General features: G+C 43.1%; 1 protein-coding gene across 2 annotated transcripts; it reads right to left on the minus strand.

The window, feature by feature from the left end:
* Positions 1–1,139: 1,139 nt before the first annotated feature.
* tex29 (testis expressed 29) lies at positions 1,140–19,039 on the minus strand. 2 transcript variants are annotated; one of them, XM_062975446.1, is made up of 4 exons: positions 17,734–19,039; positions 6,637–6,747; positions 3,037–3,106; positions 1,140–1,704 (listed from the first exon to the last, which is right to left on the minus strand). In XM_062975446.1, exons 1-4 carry the CDS (start codon positions 17,915–17,917, stop codon positions 1,599–1,601), a joined length of 471 nt encoding a protein of 156 aa, XP_062831516.1. In that variant the 5' UTR covers positions 17,918–19,039; the 3' UTR covers positions 1,140–1,598. The 2 variants fall into 2 exon arrangements, 1 of the variants encoding a protein (XP_062831516.1); XR_010004356.1 differs by lacking the exon at positions 3,037–3,106.
* Between the last annotated feature and the right edge of the window lie 594 nt (positions 19,040–19,633).

Below are 19,633 nucleotides of genomic sequence, written 5' to 3' on the forward strand. Positions count from 1 at the left end.
GGACACAGGTGAACTATAACTCCCAGAAATAAAGATCAATCACCCCCAAAGTCCACTAGTATTCCCAGTTGGCCATGTTGGATTCGTCATCAGATGGGTTCAGTGTTCTCTGAATACTGGTGAACTATAACTCCTGAATGTCAAGGTCAATCACCACCAACCCCACCAGTATGCATATTTGGCCATGTTAGGTCTGTATGACAAGTTAGTTCCAGGTCCATTGTTGGTAGAATTCAGAGGGCTCTTAGATTGCAGGTGAACTATACATCCCAGTCTCCACAACTCCTAGATATCATGGTGAATTCTCCTCAGACCTCTCTCTCTAGTATGTTCAGTTGCTGATCAATTCCCCTTTGCTGTGTGCCATAGGAAATGGTAGGAAAGGGTTAAGGGAGAGGCAGTGGGCGGGGTCATGCAAATGGAGAAAGGAACACTGGGATGTGCTTGCTGTAACCTGCAATGTCATGGGAGGGGTGACTTGGTGGCTCCACAACACTGGGAACTATAGCCTGTTTGCGGAGGCCGGAGGCTGTCTGTGTGAGTGGACACCCGTGCCACATACACACATAAAGATTTTCACTTTTATTATGTGTATAGATAGATGTGTATAAATAGATGAGAGAACAATTTAAAAATATCTAAAACTTTCTAAATGCTGAACAGATATTTAAAAGCACACAGCCTTGCATTCTAGTAGATGTTACAATATAACGGTAAACAACACAGTCAATTGCAATCTAATGGAATACAAAAGGGCAAAGGAACGGGGCACAAATAGTAGAAGAAAGAGAAATGCAATTAAGCAAGAAGCTGACAATCTTATCCTGTTTCTCCATAATACCATAGTATCATTTGTCTAGCTACTCAATTCCTCTTCAAAACAGATGGTTATTCTTCCTGCCCAATCTTTGCTGCGCCATCCTCCCACTCACAATGTGTATGTTTGTGGACCACAGTGCAATACAACCATTCAATGGTTAGGCAGGCATTTCCTCTCTACAAGCAAGTTAAACATATGTGAAGTGATTCTATATTTCTTTAACCAGTGAGAAAGAAATTATCTTTTCCTCTTCTGGAGTGAGAATGGCACATTTCTCACTTTGCCCACATGTACACAGAGAGAGAGCTGCCCTATTAAATTTGATTGAAATGTTTATTATAAACATATGTGGAACAGAGATATCATAATTCTTTGCCTTTGATCTTTATTTCAATTGTCCTATACACTCAAAGTGTGAGATACTGAAATGGAGGGTTTCCACCAACCTGTTGAGTTTCTCTCCAAGTGTTAGGACTCTGAAAAATCATAGAGAATTCCTATGACTAGTGGAGGCTCTCCAATTTTGAACATCATTCTGTATGGACAGAAGTTGTCAGAACTGGAAAGAGAGGAGGTGAGGGACTGTGTTTCTTCTCCATGTGTGTTTAGCATAACACTTTTATCATATCTCAAAAAGGTCTTCAGAACATTTGTTGCTTGGTGAAGGGACCTGGGTTGAGATAAGAGGTACAGCTACCAAATATGATAAAATGTTGACTGATGGTTTCAGTTTGCCAGTGTGTTTGAGACGCTTGTTTTTCACATAGAGTTAATATTCTTATTCGCTTGAACTTTCACTTGGTCCAGATGACGACTCTTCTATCTCTAGTGGCTGAATCGTCTCTTTTATAGCTGACCTCTTTGGTTTTCTTCCTACAATACAACTACATTAAAATTTTATTATTTAGCATGTGTGAGGTTTCATTTCAAATTCCACAACACTGTAGCATTGAAGAGGACATTCCAGATCACTTTAGCAATAGTTCCACATTGAGGAGACTGACAGTGGTGAGCAACCTCCTAGAAACACAGCTGGCTTTCCATCACTGACCATACCCTACAATGTGCTGGCTTAAGAAAGTGGACACTGTGGATGAGTGCCTGCAGTGCCAACCACACTAGTTCACACCACAGAAAGAAATTGTGGCAAAAATATTCTGCTATAGGCTTGGCATAGCAAAAAACATTGAGTCATACAGTTAGAAGAGACCACAAGGGCCTTCTAGTCTAATCCACAATATACAATCAAAGTACTCCCAGCAAATGGCCATCCAGCCTGTTTGAAAACTCCCAAAGAAGGAGATTCCACCACATTTCAAGGCACTTGGTGAATTACCTTGGACATGTTCTAGCTTGCCAATATCCTTATTGATTTCAATACCTAGAACTGGACACAACATTCCAGGGGAGGTCCGACCAAAGCAGAACAGAGTGGTACTATTACTTCTCTCAGTCTAAACATTATGCTACTACTATTGATGCAGTCTAGAATCATATTGGCTTTTTTGGCTGCCACATGCCACTGTTGACTCATGTCCAGACTCCTAGATTTCATTTCTTCTTGCTAAGTATAGTAACATATATTTTTCTCTTGTTGAAATTTATTTAACTAGTTTCTCTCATTAATTAAAGTTATTTTGAATTCTGATCCAGATCTCTAGGATATTGGCTACTCTTCCTAATTTGGTGCCCTCTTCAAATTTGATACGCATGCTCTCTATTCTGTCACTCAAGCCATTTATAAAGAGGCTGAACACTTGGTCCAAAACACACTCCATTTTTTCCAGTGATCTCAATTTTCTTTAGGAATGTTCCTCTTCAAAAGGTGGCATAAAGGTAACACATTAAATAAATAAAATAATATGTAAATACATAAATAAATAAATCTGAAACCAACCGAATCCATATATATTCGCAAACATATGGTGATCTCTCACACCTTCTCTTGCTCACACATGCATCTGCATGCATGCCCGCATACATACACACACCTATTGTATATCCCAAATCATTATATCTTCATCCATTTATGAAAAACTTAACTCTTTCATTTTCAGTGAATCAACATGACTCACAAGGTAAAGTAGTCTGTTATTCTTTTCTAAATCCTGTCATTTGCAATGTTTCCAGGACCTAATCCTGAAATAAATCCTGTTGTAAGACTTCGGGGAACACCAATCAGCCACTGATTAAATTCATTCAAAATAGCGCCTTACCTTTGCAGCATATATAAACTGAACATGGCAAAGACGATGAATATTAAGCCAATAAATGCTCTCATGTATTCTAAAAAAGCAAACAAACACAATAATGTAACATTCTTCAAGTCTTTGTCAGAGTTCATTTATAAAAGGTAACTGACACTACTGACACTTTCTTTGGATCAGTTCCTTTTAGGAGTCAACCCAGGATTTACTAAAGTATGTCTATTTTATGTAACCTTATTAGTTTTATGATCTATTCAATTGTTGATTGATTTGTTTTATTGTGTTTTTACATTGTCTGTTTATCCTGGGCTTGGCTCCATGTAAGCCACCCCGAGTCCCTTTGGGGAGATGGAGCGGGGTATAAAAATAAAATTATTGTTGTTGTTGTTGTTGTTGTTGTTGTTGTTGTATGACACAGCAAACAAGATAGATATGCTGGATTTTGTTTCACAAAATCACAAGTCAAACATTTCCCAAGTGTCTAGGACTGTGTGATGTATTTTCGGATGATGCGTGCAGATCCCAGTAGGGTGGCCTTTTGCAGTTGGCAGATTGAAATTTTGTCAATGTCTATTGTTTCCAAATGCCGGCTGAGATCTTTTGGCACGGCACCCAATGTGCCAATCACCACTGGGACCACCTGCACTGGTTTCACTGGTTTATTATTATTATTACTGTATTATTATTATTATTATTATTATTATTATTATTATTATTATTATTATTATTATTATTTATTATGACACAGCAAACAAGATAGATATGCTGGATTTCGTATCACAAAATCACAAATCGAACACTTCCCAAGTGTCTAGGACTGTGTGATGTATTTTCGGATGATGCGTGCAGATCCCAGTAGGGTGGCCTTTTGCAGTTGGCAGATCGTGATTTTGTCAATGTCTATTGTTTCCAAATGCCGGCTGAGATCTTTTGGCACGGCACCCAATGCGCCGATCACCACCGGGACCACCTGCACTGGTTTCTGCCATAGTCTTTGAAGTTCAGTCTTGAGGTCCTGATAGTGGCTGAGTTTTTCCTGTTGTTTTTCGTCAATGCGACTGTCACCTGGGATGGCGACATCAATGATCCAAACCTTTTTCTTTTCCACAACTGTGATGTCTGGTGTGTTGTGTTCCAGAACTTTGTCAGTCTGGATTTGGATTATTATTATTATTATTATTATTATTATTATTATTATTATTATTATTATCTCTGATATAATAATCAAAGAGGGAACATCACCATTCATTGCAAGCATTTGTCTGTCCACCATAAATGTTATCAAACCTTGGGAAAGTTACTTTTTTGGATGACACCCACTGGACTTTCCCAATGAGGCTGTGTTTGAAGCCCACGGTTGGCAGGCAACTTCTCACTTCACCTATTTTTCTGAAACAAAGCCATTTCTAAGATGGTTGAGAAAAGATAGGAAACTCTTTTGTATTATCCCTCTCCTCTCAGCCCAAGATGGGAACATTTCTGTTTGATAATAAAAGATATCTCACAACATTTTTTTGTGAACCCAACAGGTACATTTTAAACGGCGTCACACCTGGACAGATGACTTCAAACAAAGGGATGGGATGACTTTCATTCATTTCCATAACAATGTAGGATGTGTCTGCATCTTTCTGCTGCCACTAGTCTGATATAGCAGGAAGCAGAAATAAGATTTACTATTTCAGACTATAACACCCAGAATTCCCTAGTCAGTGAGCTTGCTAGGTAGTGTATTTGGTGAGTTATAGTCCAAAAAACACTCTAGTGAAAACCAGAAGAAACTTTTATTCCTAATGTATATTTCAGCTGCTACTTGATTTATTCTCTGTAGATCTGAGTGAGCATATGGTAGCAGAGGCATAGATACTGAGGGATAAATTGGGGGCATTTGATCCACCATAAGAAATCTGCTGCCCAATAAAAGTTTTCTTCAGTTCCCAACTTTCTAGCATTGTAGTACTTTAAAACTTCAATCAACTATTTAGAAATACAGATTTGTTGGAAATGGCAACATTCCAGGCCTTTCACTATTTATTTGTTAATGTATATATGGATTTTAATCTTGGACATTCTTAAAATTTTATATAATGTGATTTTATTTTGTAATGGTATATGTTTTATATGAACTGTTGTTTTGTAGATTGTTTTATATGAATTGTTGTTTTTACATTGTTTTTAGGCATTGAAGTTTTGCCTATTTACTGTAAGCCGCTTTGAGTCTCCTCGGAGAGAAAGTGATGTAAAAGTGATGTAAATAAATAAATAAATAAATAAATATATTTGCTAACCTGTATTGTATGTATATGTTGATTTGCCAGTTTGATATTACCTCTTTGGTGTGGAAGGGGTTATAGACATGTGATTTTACTGAGCATGTTCAGACTCAAGACTCCTTTTTGTTATCAGTATGTGTTTAGACTTCAATAGAACAAGTTGCGTATGGATTTTAATGCTATCAGTCTGCTTTAGACCTCAGTGGAAGTGGATGCATGTATGCTTTGGACTTCAATGGATACAGTGTCATTTCGGACCTCAGTGAATACAATAATACTCTGGACTATGGACTATTGATTAAAAATGATATCCTGTATTCACTTTAATAAGAAATGTGTCTGTATAGTGAATTAGTACAAGATGTTTGTGAATAAACAAGATATGTTCTTTTTCTAAAGAAGACTTTGGTTTTTTATCTCTGAGTGCATATTTTAAACTAAGCGGTTTCAAGGGAGTATATATGTTTTGGGCAACTGCAATTGCAATTTCAACTTAAAAGAAACATCTTTAAAACTCTGCTAACCAAACGTATTTTTGTAGCAGCATGTTTTTGTCCTTTGCAGTTCAAAGACATGGTTCTTCAGTTTAACAGCTGAGTTACCTGTGTGACATTACATGAATGCTTGTGGATATCACTTGTTCAAAGGGTTTACTAACAAGGTCATGCCTTTTCTTGACTAGTGGTTTTCAAAAGGTGGTCTCCACATGTTCATGGAGATTCAGATTTACCAAACAGATGAGATATCATTTTTCCTTTTCACTAAGGTTATGATTGCCATTTTTTCCAAAAGGTTATGTTTTCCCAAAAGATTAGCCATCTAAAGAAAAGGACCAGGAAAAGTATCCAAGGAAATAGGAAGACATCAAATAAAAGAGTTCTCAGTATGAATGATTTTCAGTGTCCCATTTCTCTGCAGTGCTAGACATCTTGACGAAAAATTCATGGGAGGTGTGTGGAATTATTTGGAAGAGTAGTGATCCTTATTTTGCCATCCACATAGTTACACTCCAGCATAGGTGCCCATTTTTTCCTTAGTCTCCAAGCTTGTACCTGGTTCTTCTGTGACAGAAGATCTATGTGCCCTTTGGCTATATGTGACATCACTGTAAAGTCAAGATGCAATTGTACCAGGAAAACTGTTTTCTAGAAGCACCTTTACAAGTTTGTGTTTTCACAAGTTTGTGGGCAATTGTGTTGTGACCAAAATGTTGCTAGACTCCAAATGGCCAGAAGGCTGGAAGTCAATCTATCTTTTTTTTGGCGGGAGGGGGGGGGGAGCACACAATCCTTTCTTTTATTTAAATATTAGCAATGAAGAATAATCAATTACTTACGGGGCATGGCTTTCTTGTAGCATACTTCTTTGTGATAACAACATCCTAACTCTGAACACGCAATTCTTGTCACATTTGGACGGCATACTTTATAAAAAGGGATTTCACATACTTCAAAGAGAGAGAGAAAGAGAGAGAAAGAGAGAGAGAATAATTTAGTGTTATTTCAAAAATGTGAAAAATCCACATCAATTGAAAGCATTAGTTTTTAAGGAGATCCCATCAAATCAATATAAAGCCTTATTGTATTACTAACATGATACCTTATGAACTAAATTTAATAACCTTGATTGCATACTGATGAATCAGGAGAGAATACTTCTGGAACATGGCCACAGAGCCCAAAAGACATACAACAACCCTGTGATCCCGGCCATGAAAGCCTTCGACAACACATTTTTAAATAATTAAGTTTGAAAGCTTTTGTGTTCTTCAGTGTCTAGTAGGCAACAGAATAGAGAAACTGGGGCCTCGTTCACGTTGAACATTTATTACATTATGATTCCACTTTAATTGCCATGGCTCAGTCCTACGGAATCCTGGGATTTGCGGTTTAGCGAGGCTCTAGACTACAGCGATCTGGCTATAAGTGGCCAACTGTCCCTCCTTAAACAACAAATCCCAGCGTTCCATAGGATATGCTCATTATAATGAAAATGGAATTGCAGTGCCTGTGTGCCACGAAAGAGGCACTCTGAATGGCAGTGTAAAGCTCAGGGAGATTAGTTCCAACAGACTCTGTCTCACTTCACAAGTTAGAGATTCCCTTTATTCCATCTGCTGAATTTCTCCTTGTGCTCAAAGGGAGGATATAGGGTGCTCAACACAGACCTTCTGTTTTCAACAGTAGCCTCCCACTCCAAGTGCTTTATCACATCCACATTGTTCAGTCATATTTCTTTATGTCTCACCAGCAACACTTAAGTGTTTGGAACAGACACACATATGTTTTATTTCGGCATCCATGCTGTGTTCAGAAATGATGGGAACGGCTGAATCAATTTCCTTTTGAGTGCTCATGAAACATTCCCATGAATATTAACAATGAAAGGAGGTAATGTCCTTGTCATGTATGCTTAACAAAGACCTCAATTAGGGTCACTTTCTGGCTCTCTGGAGATTTTCTTCAGTCTAATGTTCAAACCCAACTAAATAGCTATGCCTCTGTTGATTACCTGGTGCCATACCATGCAAAGAATAACGTGATGGCTACTACTCACAATAGTATATATTACCAGTATCAAATGAAGTATGTTTCTGGAAATCATTTCCTTGAAAACAGTACTAGGAAGGTATTATGATCCTCATGACTTGCTTGGTGATTTCCCAGGCACCTGGTTTGCCACTGTGTGACCACAAAGCTGAACTGTTAGATCCTTGATAGGATCCAACAGGGATCTTTATATACAGTACATGTACATAGACGGTTTGAATAAAAGTAGTCTTAATGACAGTGTTGGACTGCATGGCCCTTGTGCTCTCTTCCAATTCTGTGGTATCTTTGTGTGCTTGTCCAAACTCTAAGATCTTAAGGACAGGCTCCTCTTACAGACCTACCAATCTCCCTGGCATTTCAGGTAGGAATAAGGGAGAGGCCCTTTTTGTTGGCTGTTCTTAGACATTTGAATTTCCTCCTTATGGAGCCTAGTATTGATTCCTCCTTGAACTTATCCCACTACCTTTATATTCTGTTCGGCTTTTAGGAATTGACTGCCATGGGCTTTCAATGAGCTGCTGCCTCACTGATTTTTATCTCCCATCTCTTAGTTATTTTTAATGGAAATTTAAAATATATTTTAGGTACTTTTATGTATGTTTTAATATTAGACCCTTTGATTTCATTTGTCAACAAGACAGGGAATGACATAACTCCACTTGTCAAAATGTGCTGTTTGTAGCAGGCATTACATCTCATTGCCACTAGAGGGAGCGTTCCAGAATTTCATAACATGGTACTTGCACCAGAAATATAGTACAGACAGTCCCCAAATTACTAAAAAGATAAGTTATGTAGGTTTGTTCCTCAACTGAATTTGTATGTAAGTCAGAACAGGTACATTTTTTAAGTGTAACTCCAGCCATTTTTTAAAAGTTTCGAATAGCATAGCGAAGGGTGTTTATTTTGCTGTCTGTTCCCCTGTTCAGAAGATTTCACCACACTTTCTGTCCCTGTGATAGTTAGATTTTGAAAACTGTTGCTTATTGTGGAAACAAGAGTTGATGATAAAAGCTTCAGTGGAGAAACCTTTTCCCCATGATAACTCCTTCAGGAGTGAATTTCCCTTTTGAGGGGTTATTTCTCTCACTTTCTGTTGTTCTTAACGGTGAATTATTTGTAAATCAGATGTTTGTAACCCAGGGATTGCCTGAAATTCCTTACTATGAAAGATTATTAAGAATTAATATGTATGTCATTAAATTATTGCCACTTTAAGCAAGACAGTTCAGAGCAATTAGCAAATTACATAATGACACATCAACACATTATAGCTAAATGGGATTGTTTCACAGTGTTATGATGACCCAGTTGAAGCTGTTTATTTAAGAAACAGGCAAAACATAATCTGCATCATTTTTTGTGGATGAGTCCACTCAAGATTTTTCATCAGATCTATCATTTGAGAGATTCTGGACTTGCTGAAATATTTAAGCAATCAGACAAAAGGCTTTCTGGTTAGGGTCTGACACAGTAGCTTCATCTTACTATCATTTGAAGTGCCTTGTTTATGTTTTGTTGCTGCTGCTGTTGGTGCTTTCAAGTTGTTTCTACTTTATGGTGACCTATCACAGGCTTCCCTTGGCAAGACTTGTTCAGAGGTTTGTCACGGCCTTCCTCTGAGGCTGAAAGTGTGATTTGTCCAAAGTCACCCGGTGGATTTCTATGGTCTCCCAGGGCCATCGTCAACTTCTCAAACTGCTACACAACTCTGGCTCTCTTCTATATGCTCCAGAAACCCACAAACTTGATCATAGCATCACCAATTTCACTTCATTATCTAACGGGGACTCAAAGAAGGACAGGTTGCTTACCTGTAACCATGTTTCTTCGAGTGTACTCTGTGAATTCACACTAATGGAGAGGCTGCGCCTGCGCAGGTTCCAACGGAAACTCTTCCCAAGCTGAAGTTTAAATTTTGGCGGTAGCCACGCCCCTCCGTCCCCGGAGGGCATATAAGGCAGCCCTCGGCGGTTGCTCCCCAGTTCCTACGCCGCTAAGGCAACGAGGAAGGAAGAGGGTTTGCCAGAGGGGAAGGAAGGGCGGGCTTGTGTGAATTCACAGAGTACACTCGAAGAAACATGGTTACAGGTAAGCAACCTGTCCTTTTTCTTCATGTACTCTGTGAATGCACACTAATGGAGACTAGCAAGCTTAGGTCTCGGAGGCGGGCTAAGCAAACCCTGACAACGAGATAATGTCCAAACATATGTTTATTAAACATCAATAACATGGTCCGAAGGACCCATTGAAGTATTGCATGAACACACGCATAATACCGAGAGCAGTCCGGTAAGGCATGATATAAACAATCTAAGAAAACATGTGTAAGTCAGGCACATCATTCCTCAAAGGAGGAAGGCAGTAGCAAATAAGGCACAATATTTCAGAGAGAACAGTGCAAACATGTACTGAACAGGAAAAAACGACAAAAGAGTCGCATGAAAACATCCTTAGAGAAGGAACATATGAAGAAGCCTTTCAGGACAAACAGGATGACAAAACTGCTCTAGCAAAGGCTGAGTCCTTTAAGGTTTTCTGGTCTACCCTGTAGTGAGACACAAACGTAAGGGGGTTGGACCAGATAGCTGCCCTGCAAATAGAGTCCAGGGGAATGCCCCTTAGGAAGGCAGTCGACGTGGAGAGGCCCCTCGTCGAACGCGGGCGAACCGACGGGGGAGGCGGTCGTTTGGCTAGTTCGTAGGCCAGTTCAATAGCTTGAGCAATCCAATGAGACAGTCTTTGCGAAGAAATAGGATTGCCCAGTTTATCTGGGGCATGGGCCACAAAAAGTTTTGGGGTCTTTCGAATGTCTTTAGTACAGTCCCGATAGAAAAGGAGTGCCCTACGCACATCAAGAAGGTGCAGTCTCCGCTCAAGAGGAGACGAGGGGTCTGGAAAGAAGGCAGGAAGGACAATGTCCTGGTTAAGGTGAAAAGCTGAGACCACCTTGGGAAGGAAGGTGATGTCCGGACGGAGAACGGCACGGTCATGATGAAAACGGAGGTAGGGTTCATCAACCCGAAGGGCCGCCAGCTCTGAGGGTCTGCGCGCCGAAGTTATGGCCACCAGGAAGGCAACTTTCCAAGAAAGGAGACGTAGGTCGGTCGAAGCCAAAGGTTCGAAAGGGGAGGCAGTGAGCTGGGAAAGCACGAGCTCGAGGTTCCACCCCGGAGTCGGAGGCTGAGACGGTGGGCAGATGTTATTGTATCCCTTCAAGAAGGTTTTGACGAGGTGATCAGAGAACAACGACGGTTTACCATGCTGTTGAAAACACCAGGATAGGGCGGCCAAGTAAGATTTCATAGAAGCAAGAGAAAGTTTTTGGTCTGCCAGAGACATAAGGAAGTCCAGCACTATCGGTATCGAGGTTGGAAAGGCAGTAATCCCTCGGGAGCGAAGAAAGGAGCGGAAGCGAGAAACCTTATAAGTGTAAGATCTGGTTGTAGCCGGCTTGTGAGCTGCGCGGAGGACCTCCTGCAGGTTGTGCGGGAGGGAGGTCAGGTGAGAATTCTCCAAGCAGTGAGATGTAGAGAGGGGAGATCCGGGTGTAGGATCTGGCCGTTCTCTCTGGACAATAGGTGTGGTAGAAGAGGCAGAGTGAAGGAGGTCGCTCTGGAGAGACGAAGAAGGGCCGGGAACCAAGGTTGGCGAGGCCAGGCTGGAGCTATCAGGATCGCCGACGTCGGTATCGACCGGAGTTTCTGTAGGACCTTTGGTATGAGAGGAAAAGGCGGAAAGAGGTAGATCGGTTCCGCAGACCAGTCCAGAAGGAAGGCGTCTCCCAGGCAGCCTGGAAAGGAGGACGGGGGAAGTCTCGCCCCGTACCGAGGCAACTGTGCGTTTTGGGGAGAAGCAAAGAGGTCCAGAGTGGGAAAACCCCATTTGTGAAAGAGAGAAAGAAGAGTCTCGGGATCGAGCATCCACTCGTGGGAGGAGGTCGTCATCCTGCTGAGGGCGTCTGCTAGATTGTTCTGGATCCCGGGAAGGTGAATTGCCGCGACTTGGATGTTGCGGGCTATGCACCAGTGCCACAGCTGAGAGGAGAGAAGCATTAGCTTCCTTGAACCCGTGCCGCCCTGTTTGTTGATGTAGAAGACTGCTACTGTGTTGTCTGATTGGATGAGGATAGATTTTTGGGAGATCAGGCGGGAGAAGGCTTTCAGAGCCTTGAAGATGGCAAGGAGTTCTAGAAAGTTTATGTGATTGGCCTTCTCGGAAGGAGACCAGAGGCCTTGAACGGTGAGACCGCTCATGTGGGCTCCCCAGCCGAAATTGGATGAGTCTGTGGTTATGGTGGTCGAGGGAGGGATCGGGTGGAACGGAAGACCCTTGCAGACGTTGGAGAGGGATTTCCACCAGAGAAGCGACCGACGAACGTGGGGCGGAACGGAGAGAAACCTCGAGTTGAGGTGGCGAAATGGCTTGAAAACGTCTATAAACCATCTCTGCAGAGTCCGGAGATGGAGTCTGGCAAACGGGGTCGTGAGAACTGTGGAGGCCATGTGACCGAGCAGTACCAGGATGGATCGAGCCCGAACCCTCCGGTGGGTCTCGCAAAAGATGATCTGTTGGCGGAGGGCTAGGAACCTGTCGAGCGGGAGAGAGACAGTCCGAGAGATTGAGTCGAACAGGGCACCGATGAAGCGGATTTTGTTCGACGGAGTGAGGTGAGATTTTTCGGGGTTTAGTTGTAGACCGAGGGATTCTAGAAGAGAGAGGGTGTAGTCGACGTGACGTCGAAGAAGGGCAGGGTCGGATTCGACCAGAAGCCAGTCGTCTAGATAAGGGAAGACTGTGATCCCCTGGAGCCGGAGGTGGGCAGCCACGACAGCGACGACTTTGGTAAAGACCCTTGGGGCCGTAACGAGGCCAAAGGGTAAAACGGTGAACTGGTAGGTCTGGTCGAGAACCTTGAAAGAGAGGAAGCGCCTGTGGTTTTCTCGAATCGCCACGTGGAAATAAGCGTCTCGAAGGTCTATAGACACGAAGTAGTCTCCGCGCTGAAGCATCGGGAGGATGGAGGCGATGGACACCATCCTGAACTTGGTTGGGCGTATGAAGGCATTGAGCATACGTAAGTCCAGAATGGGGCGGAGGCCCCCACCCCTCTTTGGGACCGTGAAGTATCTGGAGAAGAAGCTTTGAGGGTCCTGTACCGATGGAGAAGGCCGAATAGCCCCTTTGGCGAGAAGGGCGTCGACCTCTGCGAGAATTTCTTGAGAAGGGTTGGAGAGAAGGACCTGACCCGTGGGCGGGAGTTCCTCGAACTCTAAGGCATAGCCTTCTTGGACAATTTTGAGAACCCAGGCATCTGAAGTAATAGATTTCCACCGGTGAAAGAAGGGAGCCAGGCGGTCTAGAAAGAGACCATGAGGTTGATTCGGTGAAGGAGAGGGGTGCGGAGGAATGAGAGCTGCATCGGTACCGTAGAAAGAGTCTTTGGAAAGAGAGATGGCGTCAGGAACGCCGGAGAGGCTGACCAGCGGTGGGGGTGGCCCGGCCGCGCTGTCTTTGTGGTTGAGCAGCCCGACGGGGCTGTTGGCGGTTCTGGTTGTTCGATACCGAGGGACGCCTGAAGGATTGATGGCGGTAAGAGGGAGGCGGGAAGCGTCGAAAGCGTTGAGGAAACCACTTGGTGCGGTGAGCTTGGGGTTGATCGCCGCATTTAGTGGCCAGAACTTTAAAGTCATGGTTGGTTTTGAGCTTGTCGTCGGTGCCAGAATTAAAGAGGCCCATGGCGTCGAAGGGGAGGTCCTCGATGACCTGCCTCGAGGAGGAAGACAAACCGGACGACCTCAGCCAGGCGTGGCGACGAATGGCAATGGCGTGGGCGATCATCTTGCCGGCCGTGTCGCCCGTATGCTTAGCCATCTGGATTTGATGATGTGCTAACGAGTCGGCCTCTTGCTGGAGGGTGGACATAACCGACCGGTCTTCGTCGGACAACTTCGAGAAGAAGGGCTGAGCTTTCTCCCAAAGGATCTGCTGGTAGGCCCCCATACAGGCCCCATAGTTCGCCATTCTACAAAGTAGAAGGGCCCCGGAGTAGAGCTTTCGGCCGACCGCGTCAAATCTCTTGCCCTCTCTATCTGCAGGGGTAGTGGATTCACGACCGGAAGATTGAGAAGCTTTAACAACCATGGAATTTGGGTCGGGATGGTGTTTAAGCCATTCTAAGGTGTCGTCATCTGTACGATACCAAGATTCAATCCTCTTCGAGGTAGGAGGAATCGAGGAAGGAGTCTTCCACGATGATTGGATGACATCCAGGAGGTAAGGCAGAAACGGCAATAGCGTGGCCGGGGGGGCCTGGGCTTGGACCCGTTTGAAAACCGGGTCAGACACTGCCTTAGAGGTTTGTTTGATTTCTAGACCCAGGGCATCAGCCATTCTAACCATTTGTTCGGAGAAGGCCCGAATGTTGTCGGTAGGCGAAGGAGGGTCCACCTCATAGGCATCATGAGGAGGAGAGAGATCAAGGCCTAGAGATACCACCGAGGCCGAGAGAGCGGAATCAGGGCGATCGATATCAATCTCATCGTCCTCAGCCCCTTGAGGGGACTGAGGGGGAGACGACAACACAGTCTCTGGTGGTGGCAAAGCCTCAAGAGCAGGAGCCATCTGTGGCCGAGGTTCCTTAGAGGCCGAGGCCTGGGCCGCTCGAGCCAGGCGGGCGGTTTGTCTACCCCGCTCCGGTGTCGAGGTCGGGGGAAAAAGCTGTTGTCGAGACGGGCGATGTGAGGCAGCAGGTCGAGGAGATGGCACCCTGACCACTGTCTGGGTAGAGTGGTGGGGTGAGTCCTGCAGTTCGCCATCAGAAAGTTGCTGAGGAGAAGGTTGACGAGGCCGCTGAGCGGGAGGGATTGGAGAGGACTTTCTGGACGAAGTCGCCGAAGAGGGGACGTCCATCTTGGAGGAGGCAGAGGAGGAGGAACGCTGGGTAGCCCTCTTCTTTGCGAGCGGTTGCTTTGATGGAACCCTCATGGATTTTCCCGGTGTAGGCGGGACCATTGCTGAGTCGGATTGGGTCCGACGAGCTTCCTCATGCGCCCTTTTAAAGGCGATCTTCATCGCAGAGGTCGATGGAGGGGCCCCGAGATGGGATCGGGCCGAGGAAACGGAGGCCACCGAGCTCGATGTCGAGGAAGGGCCGACTCGACCGGAACGTGTCGACATCGTGGCCGTGGTGAGTGTGCACGGCGGTTTGGCGGCTTTAGCCGATCTGGAGGCTCTGGACGCCCTGGACGAGACCGAGGGAGCTTTAGCCGTTGGAGCCGACATCGATCATCGTGCCCGAAGTCGACGGAACGGGTTCAGGAGCAAGCGATTTTTCGTAGAGCGCTGCTCTAAGCCTCGCGGCTCTATTTTTCCTAGCCTGAGCCGTCAGGGCCAGGCAGAAACGGCAGGTACCGACGACATGTGCCTCCCCGAGGCAGTAGAGGCACTTGGCGTGGCCGTCGGAATCAGGAATTTTAGCGGCACACTGAGTGCAGCGCTTGAAGTGAGTCGTAGACATGAGAGTCCGAAGTGAACCTTGCGGCGGAAAAAAAGGAACTGGGGAGCAACCGCCGAGGGCTGCCTTATATGCCCTCCGGGGACGGAGGGGCGTGGCTACCGCCAAAATTTAAACTTCAGCTTGGGAAGAGTTTCCGTTGGAACCTGCGCAGGCGCAGCCTCTCCATTAGTGTGCATTCACAGAGTACACGAAGAAAAAACGTTGTACTAAAGTAGAGGGTGGGTGCTAATCTGTCAATTATTTTGGCTACCTCCCAAATAAACACATGGCTGCAGCCAGGACTACCTTTACCCAGATAGGCTAATAGGACTTGTGCATTCCTAATGAGGTTAGAGCTACCCATTGTGATATCTGCCTCAGTTACACATCAACCTGATTTCTCGGTTACATCTAAACTGCAGTAATGCATTACACAGCCCAACAAAAAGGAAATTCTGGGTGTTTTGGCTTTTCGGCCTCTTCCTGCGGTTATTTGGGGTTATTTAGAAAATTGCATTTGATAGACCGCATCAGCTCTAGTTTCTTAGATATGGTTATTATGGTTCTCTATGGGCGAGCAGATGGCGACTTGTAGATGGCATCTGTTCTGTATCTCAAAAATACTAGAGCTAATAAGGGGAAACCGGTGCCATTTTTTTCATCAGCGGGTCAAATATATACAGAAACAGGACTAACATCTGAGGCACCAAAATGTGTGTTGGCCGGTGTAATCAAATCTGATGAGAACACTTAAAATCACCTTCTCTCTCCTCTAAATATTAATTTCAATTTTTGAAACCATATTTTCAATCATATAGATTTAGAACATAAACATTTAAATTAAATTAACAATTATCAAAGGGAATGTTGCAGGAGGGTTCAATTACTTTATTATATTTATATAATATATAAATATATACATTGCTAAATGTAAGATTTCAAGTAATTACTGCCAGATTTAGGGTATTTGGAACTACTAGTGTGATGTAGTGGTTTGAACATTGGACTAAGATTTTGGTGATGAGGGTGCAGCTCCATTTGGCCATGGAAGCCTATTGGGTGACCTCAAGTGAGTCACCTCCTCAGATCCAGAAAACCCTGTGATAGGGTCGAATCACAGTCACCATATGTCAGAAACAACTTGGAGGCACACAATGAAAGTGCACAGAGAAAAAGAGAGGGACAAAGAGAAAATGAACTCTCTCTCTTGAAAGCCTCTCAGAGCACTGATTCGCCTTTTAAATTGACCATGGGTTTTTTTGTTTGTTTGTTTGTTTTTTGGGGGGGGGGGAATAATGCAGCCCCTAGACAACGTGCAGTTGCACATCTTGTTCTAAGGTAAACATTTGAATTAAGCCTTCATCCTTCCCTATATGCACAAGTCCTTCTTAGTTCACTTATTAGCTTGCGTCTTATACCTGGCACCTTTCCAAATATATTCTTCAAACTAGTTTTAATGCATCAAAGCATCACAATGTTTCTGTGAATATGACTTTTTCAATAACCTTGATAAAAACAAGTCAATACAACTTTCGGGTTTATAATTTTATTTAATTTAAAAAATGACAAAACCAGGCATATATGAAAGTATGAAGGCTGCATTTGATCACAACTAGTGTAGAAAACATGGCACATAATATCCAGTAACACATCTCACCAGTTTTCCAAGTAAATAGCTGGATTAATTAGGTTGCAAATAGAAAAGAATTTGGTTAGCAGAATTGGCGGGGTCTCTAGAAATATCTGTCCAAGTTGGAAATAGTTTTACAAAAGAGAGGTACCATTCTAAAATCATGAATAGCTTGAGAATTTGTTGTCGAAGGCTTTCATGGCCAGGATCATAGGGTTGTTTTCTGGGCTGTATGGCCATGTTCTAGAAGTATTCTCTCCTGACAATTCGCCCACATCTATGGCAGGCATCCTCAGAGGTTGTGAGGTATAGAGAAACTAAAACTTGAGAATTAATTCTTGGCTTCATACAAAATTAACATTCAAAATAATCACAGAATTGCTAATAGAATCCAGAATATGTGTATAATATCTGACGAGTTAGAAAGGCAGGAAGTGGGTAGTCTCAAACGTATGTAAATGTCACTGCAGACAACAGCACATTAAACAGACCAAGTACAATTTAACTCTAGCTTTGACATCCCAAACAGTTCCAGAGATGATGTTGGAGTTTAACTCCCTAAAATTCTATAAGATCAAGTCAAGCATATCTATATCGTTTTTCCTTCTGTGTGATTTCTAACATCTTTGCTTAATGAAGCAAGCCAGTAGAACATCAAAAGCTTGTATTTTGTGCATTTTTGATGGGCCTAATAAAAGTATTAGTTTTGTAGATTTTGGATATTATTATAGTGTGATACTGATCTATCCTTACCTGCAAACCCATACTGAAGAAAGTTAGCATTTCGTTTTTTCAGCTGATGAGCCAAGGGTGGAGACGGTATTGGTTTGACCATATTATCAGACAAGTGTACACATGCACCAGGAGACCACAATGTTAAGCAATACATTAGGAAAAGAAATCCTAGGTTCTGGCCATGCTCTTCCAAGTCCTTCATTAATTGAATTATTGGGGCTGATCCCTAAAAAGCCTTTACTAGAACTATAAAGGAAAAAGCAGCAACAATATTTATGATACCCAACAATGTTGTGTCTTTAGCTCTCAGCAAATGGGTAAAAGCAATGTTTCCATAATGTTGAACAGCTGATTGGTCTACTCTAAATACTAAGTTAATGTCATTTGTCTTCAAAACCTTCCCATTTGCCCAGTCTGCCTATTTCTTTCCTCTACACCAGTAATGAGCAACTGAAGGACATTGTGACACGTGACATCCCTAAGAGCTTTGATTGTTGTCATTAGAGTAGTTACCTAGGGAACTGAGCAATACACGTAGTATGTAAGGAATTAGTGATCATGACACATCCTCTGGAAAGAATGAGCTAACTCCTCTGGTGTGGATTTAGGCATATATCCCCTATATTCTCTAGAAGTGGCCCTGGGAGGATAGACCCCTGGAGTACTTCTGGCTGAGTCTCTTGTGTTGCTTGTGGAAAGTGGAATCGTAATTTTATTTAGACACCATTTTTTGTGTATTGGATATATCCACTTTCAAGGAAAAGATTACAGGCAATGCTATAGAGAAATGGTGCTTACACAGTCAAGCTACTAAAGAGGAGAAAAATGGCTCTCCCAGCCGTGACCGAAAAGTGCCTCTAAAACCATTGCTAAAAACCTGAAGCAGGGAGGGGGACTCCTTTGCAGAAAGTTGGAGGAAAGAAATTTTTCCACATACCTGTATCCAGTTCTTTCCCAATCTTTCGGTGCTAATTTTTTTAATTCCTATTGACACTGGACCAGTATCGGCAATGGGGGTTAAAGGAGAGGAGAGGTCAGAGACCTTTGTTTTTTTGTTAATAATTTTTATTGCATATTTTAGATAGGTATACATATACATACATATATACATATATATATAAAAGCGAAGAGAAATACACACACACACACACACACACATATATATATAGGTGTCTTAGATGAGAGAGCGCAAAGAGAGAAGAGAAAAAAAGGAAGAGAGAAGTTAAAAAATCAAAATTTAAAAAATAAAATTTAAAAAACTGAAGAAATAAAAGGGAAAAAGTAGGGTATTGACAGTTAGAGAAGTGTCAGGACCCAGGCTGCAGAGCACCAATAACCATGCGCAGAGACCAGAATCTATCTAATATCTTTATTAAAGGATTATATAAAGTCAATAAAAACAAGTGAAGAATAAAGTTCAGAAATAGACCTTTCAGGAAAGGTCAAATATAGTCCAGGAAAATAATGTTCAATAGGAGATATTATGGTCCAAAGTTATAATCCAATAACCGAAACACACACTCTGCCGAGCAAAGTGTGGGGAAATGACAAGGTCCTATAGTCCATTGAAGCTTGACAACAGGGCTGGAAAACAAACTAGATTCTTGGCAAACAAGACTTGATACGAGGCAACAAGAAGCAAGAACAAGGTCCGTGGCGAGGTCCGGGGAACAAGGCAGGCTTGGAACTAGAACAAGGTCCGTGGCGAGGTCCGGGGAACAAGGCAGGCTTGGAACTTGGTCCTGGAAACAAGGAACTGGAGTAGCATAGTCCACACACGTTCTCACTCCTCAAGCTGACGAATTGACTCCGCAAGGATCTCCTTGTAGTAAAACACCTATATAGGATCTTGTTTTCCCGCCAAGGAACACTTTCCCTGGAGAACAAGAAGTGAAACCAAAACTGTGTCCAGATGCAT

The sequence above is a fragment of the Anolis carolinensis genome, chromosome 3 (genome assembly GCF_035594765.1).
Source record: "Anolis carolinensis isolate JA03-04 chromosome 3, rAnoCar3.1.pri, whole genome shotgun sequence".
Classification (NCBI taxonomy): domain Eukaryota; kingdom Metazoa; phylum Chordata; class Lepidosauria; order Squamata; family Dactyloidae; genus Anolis; species Anolis carolinensis.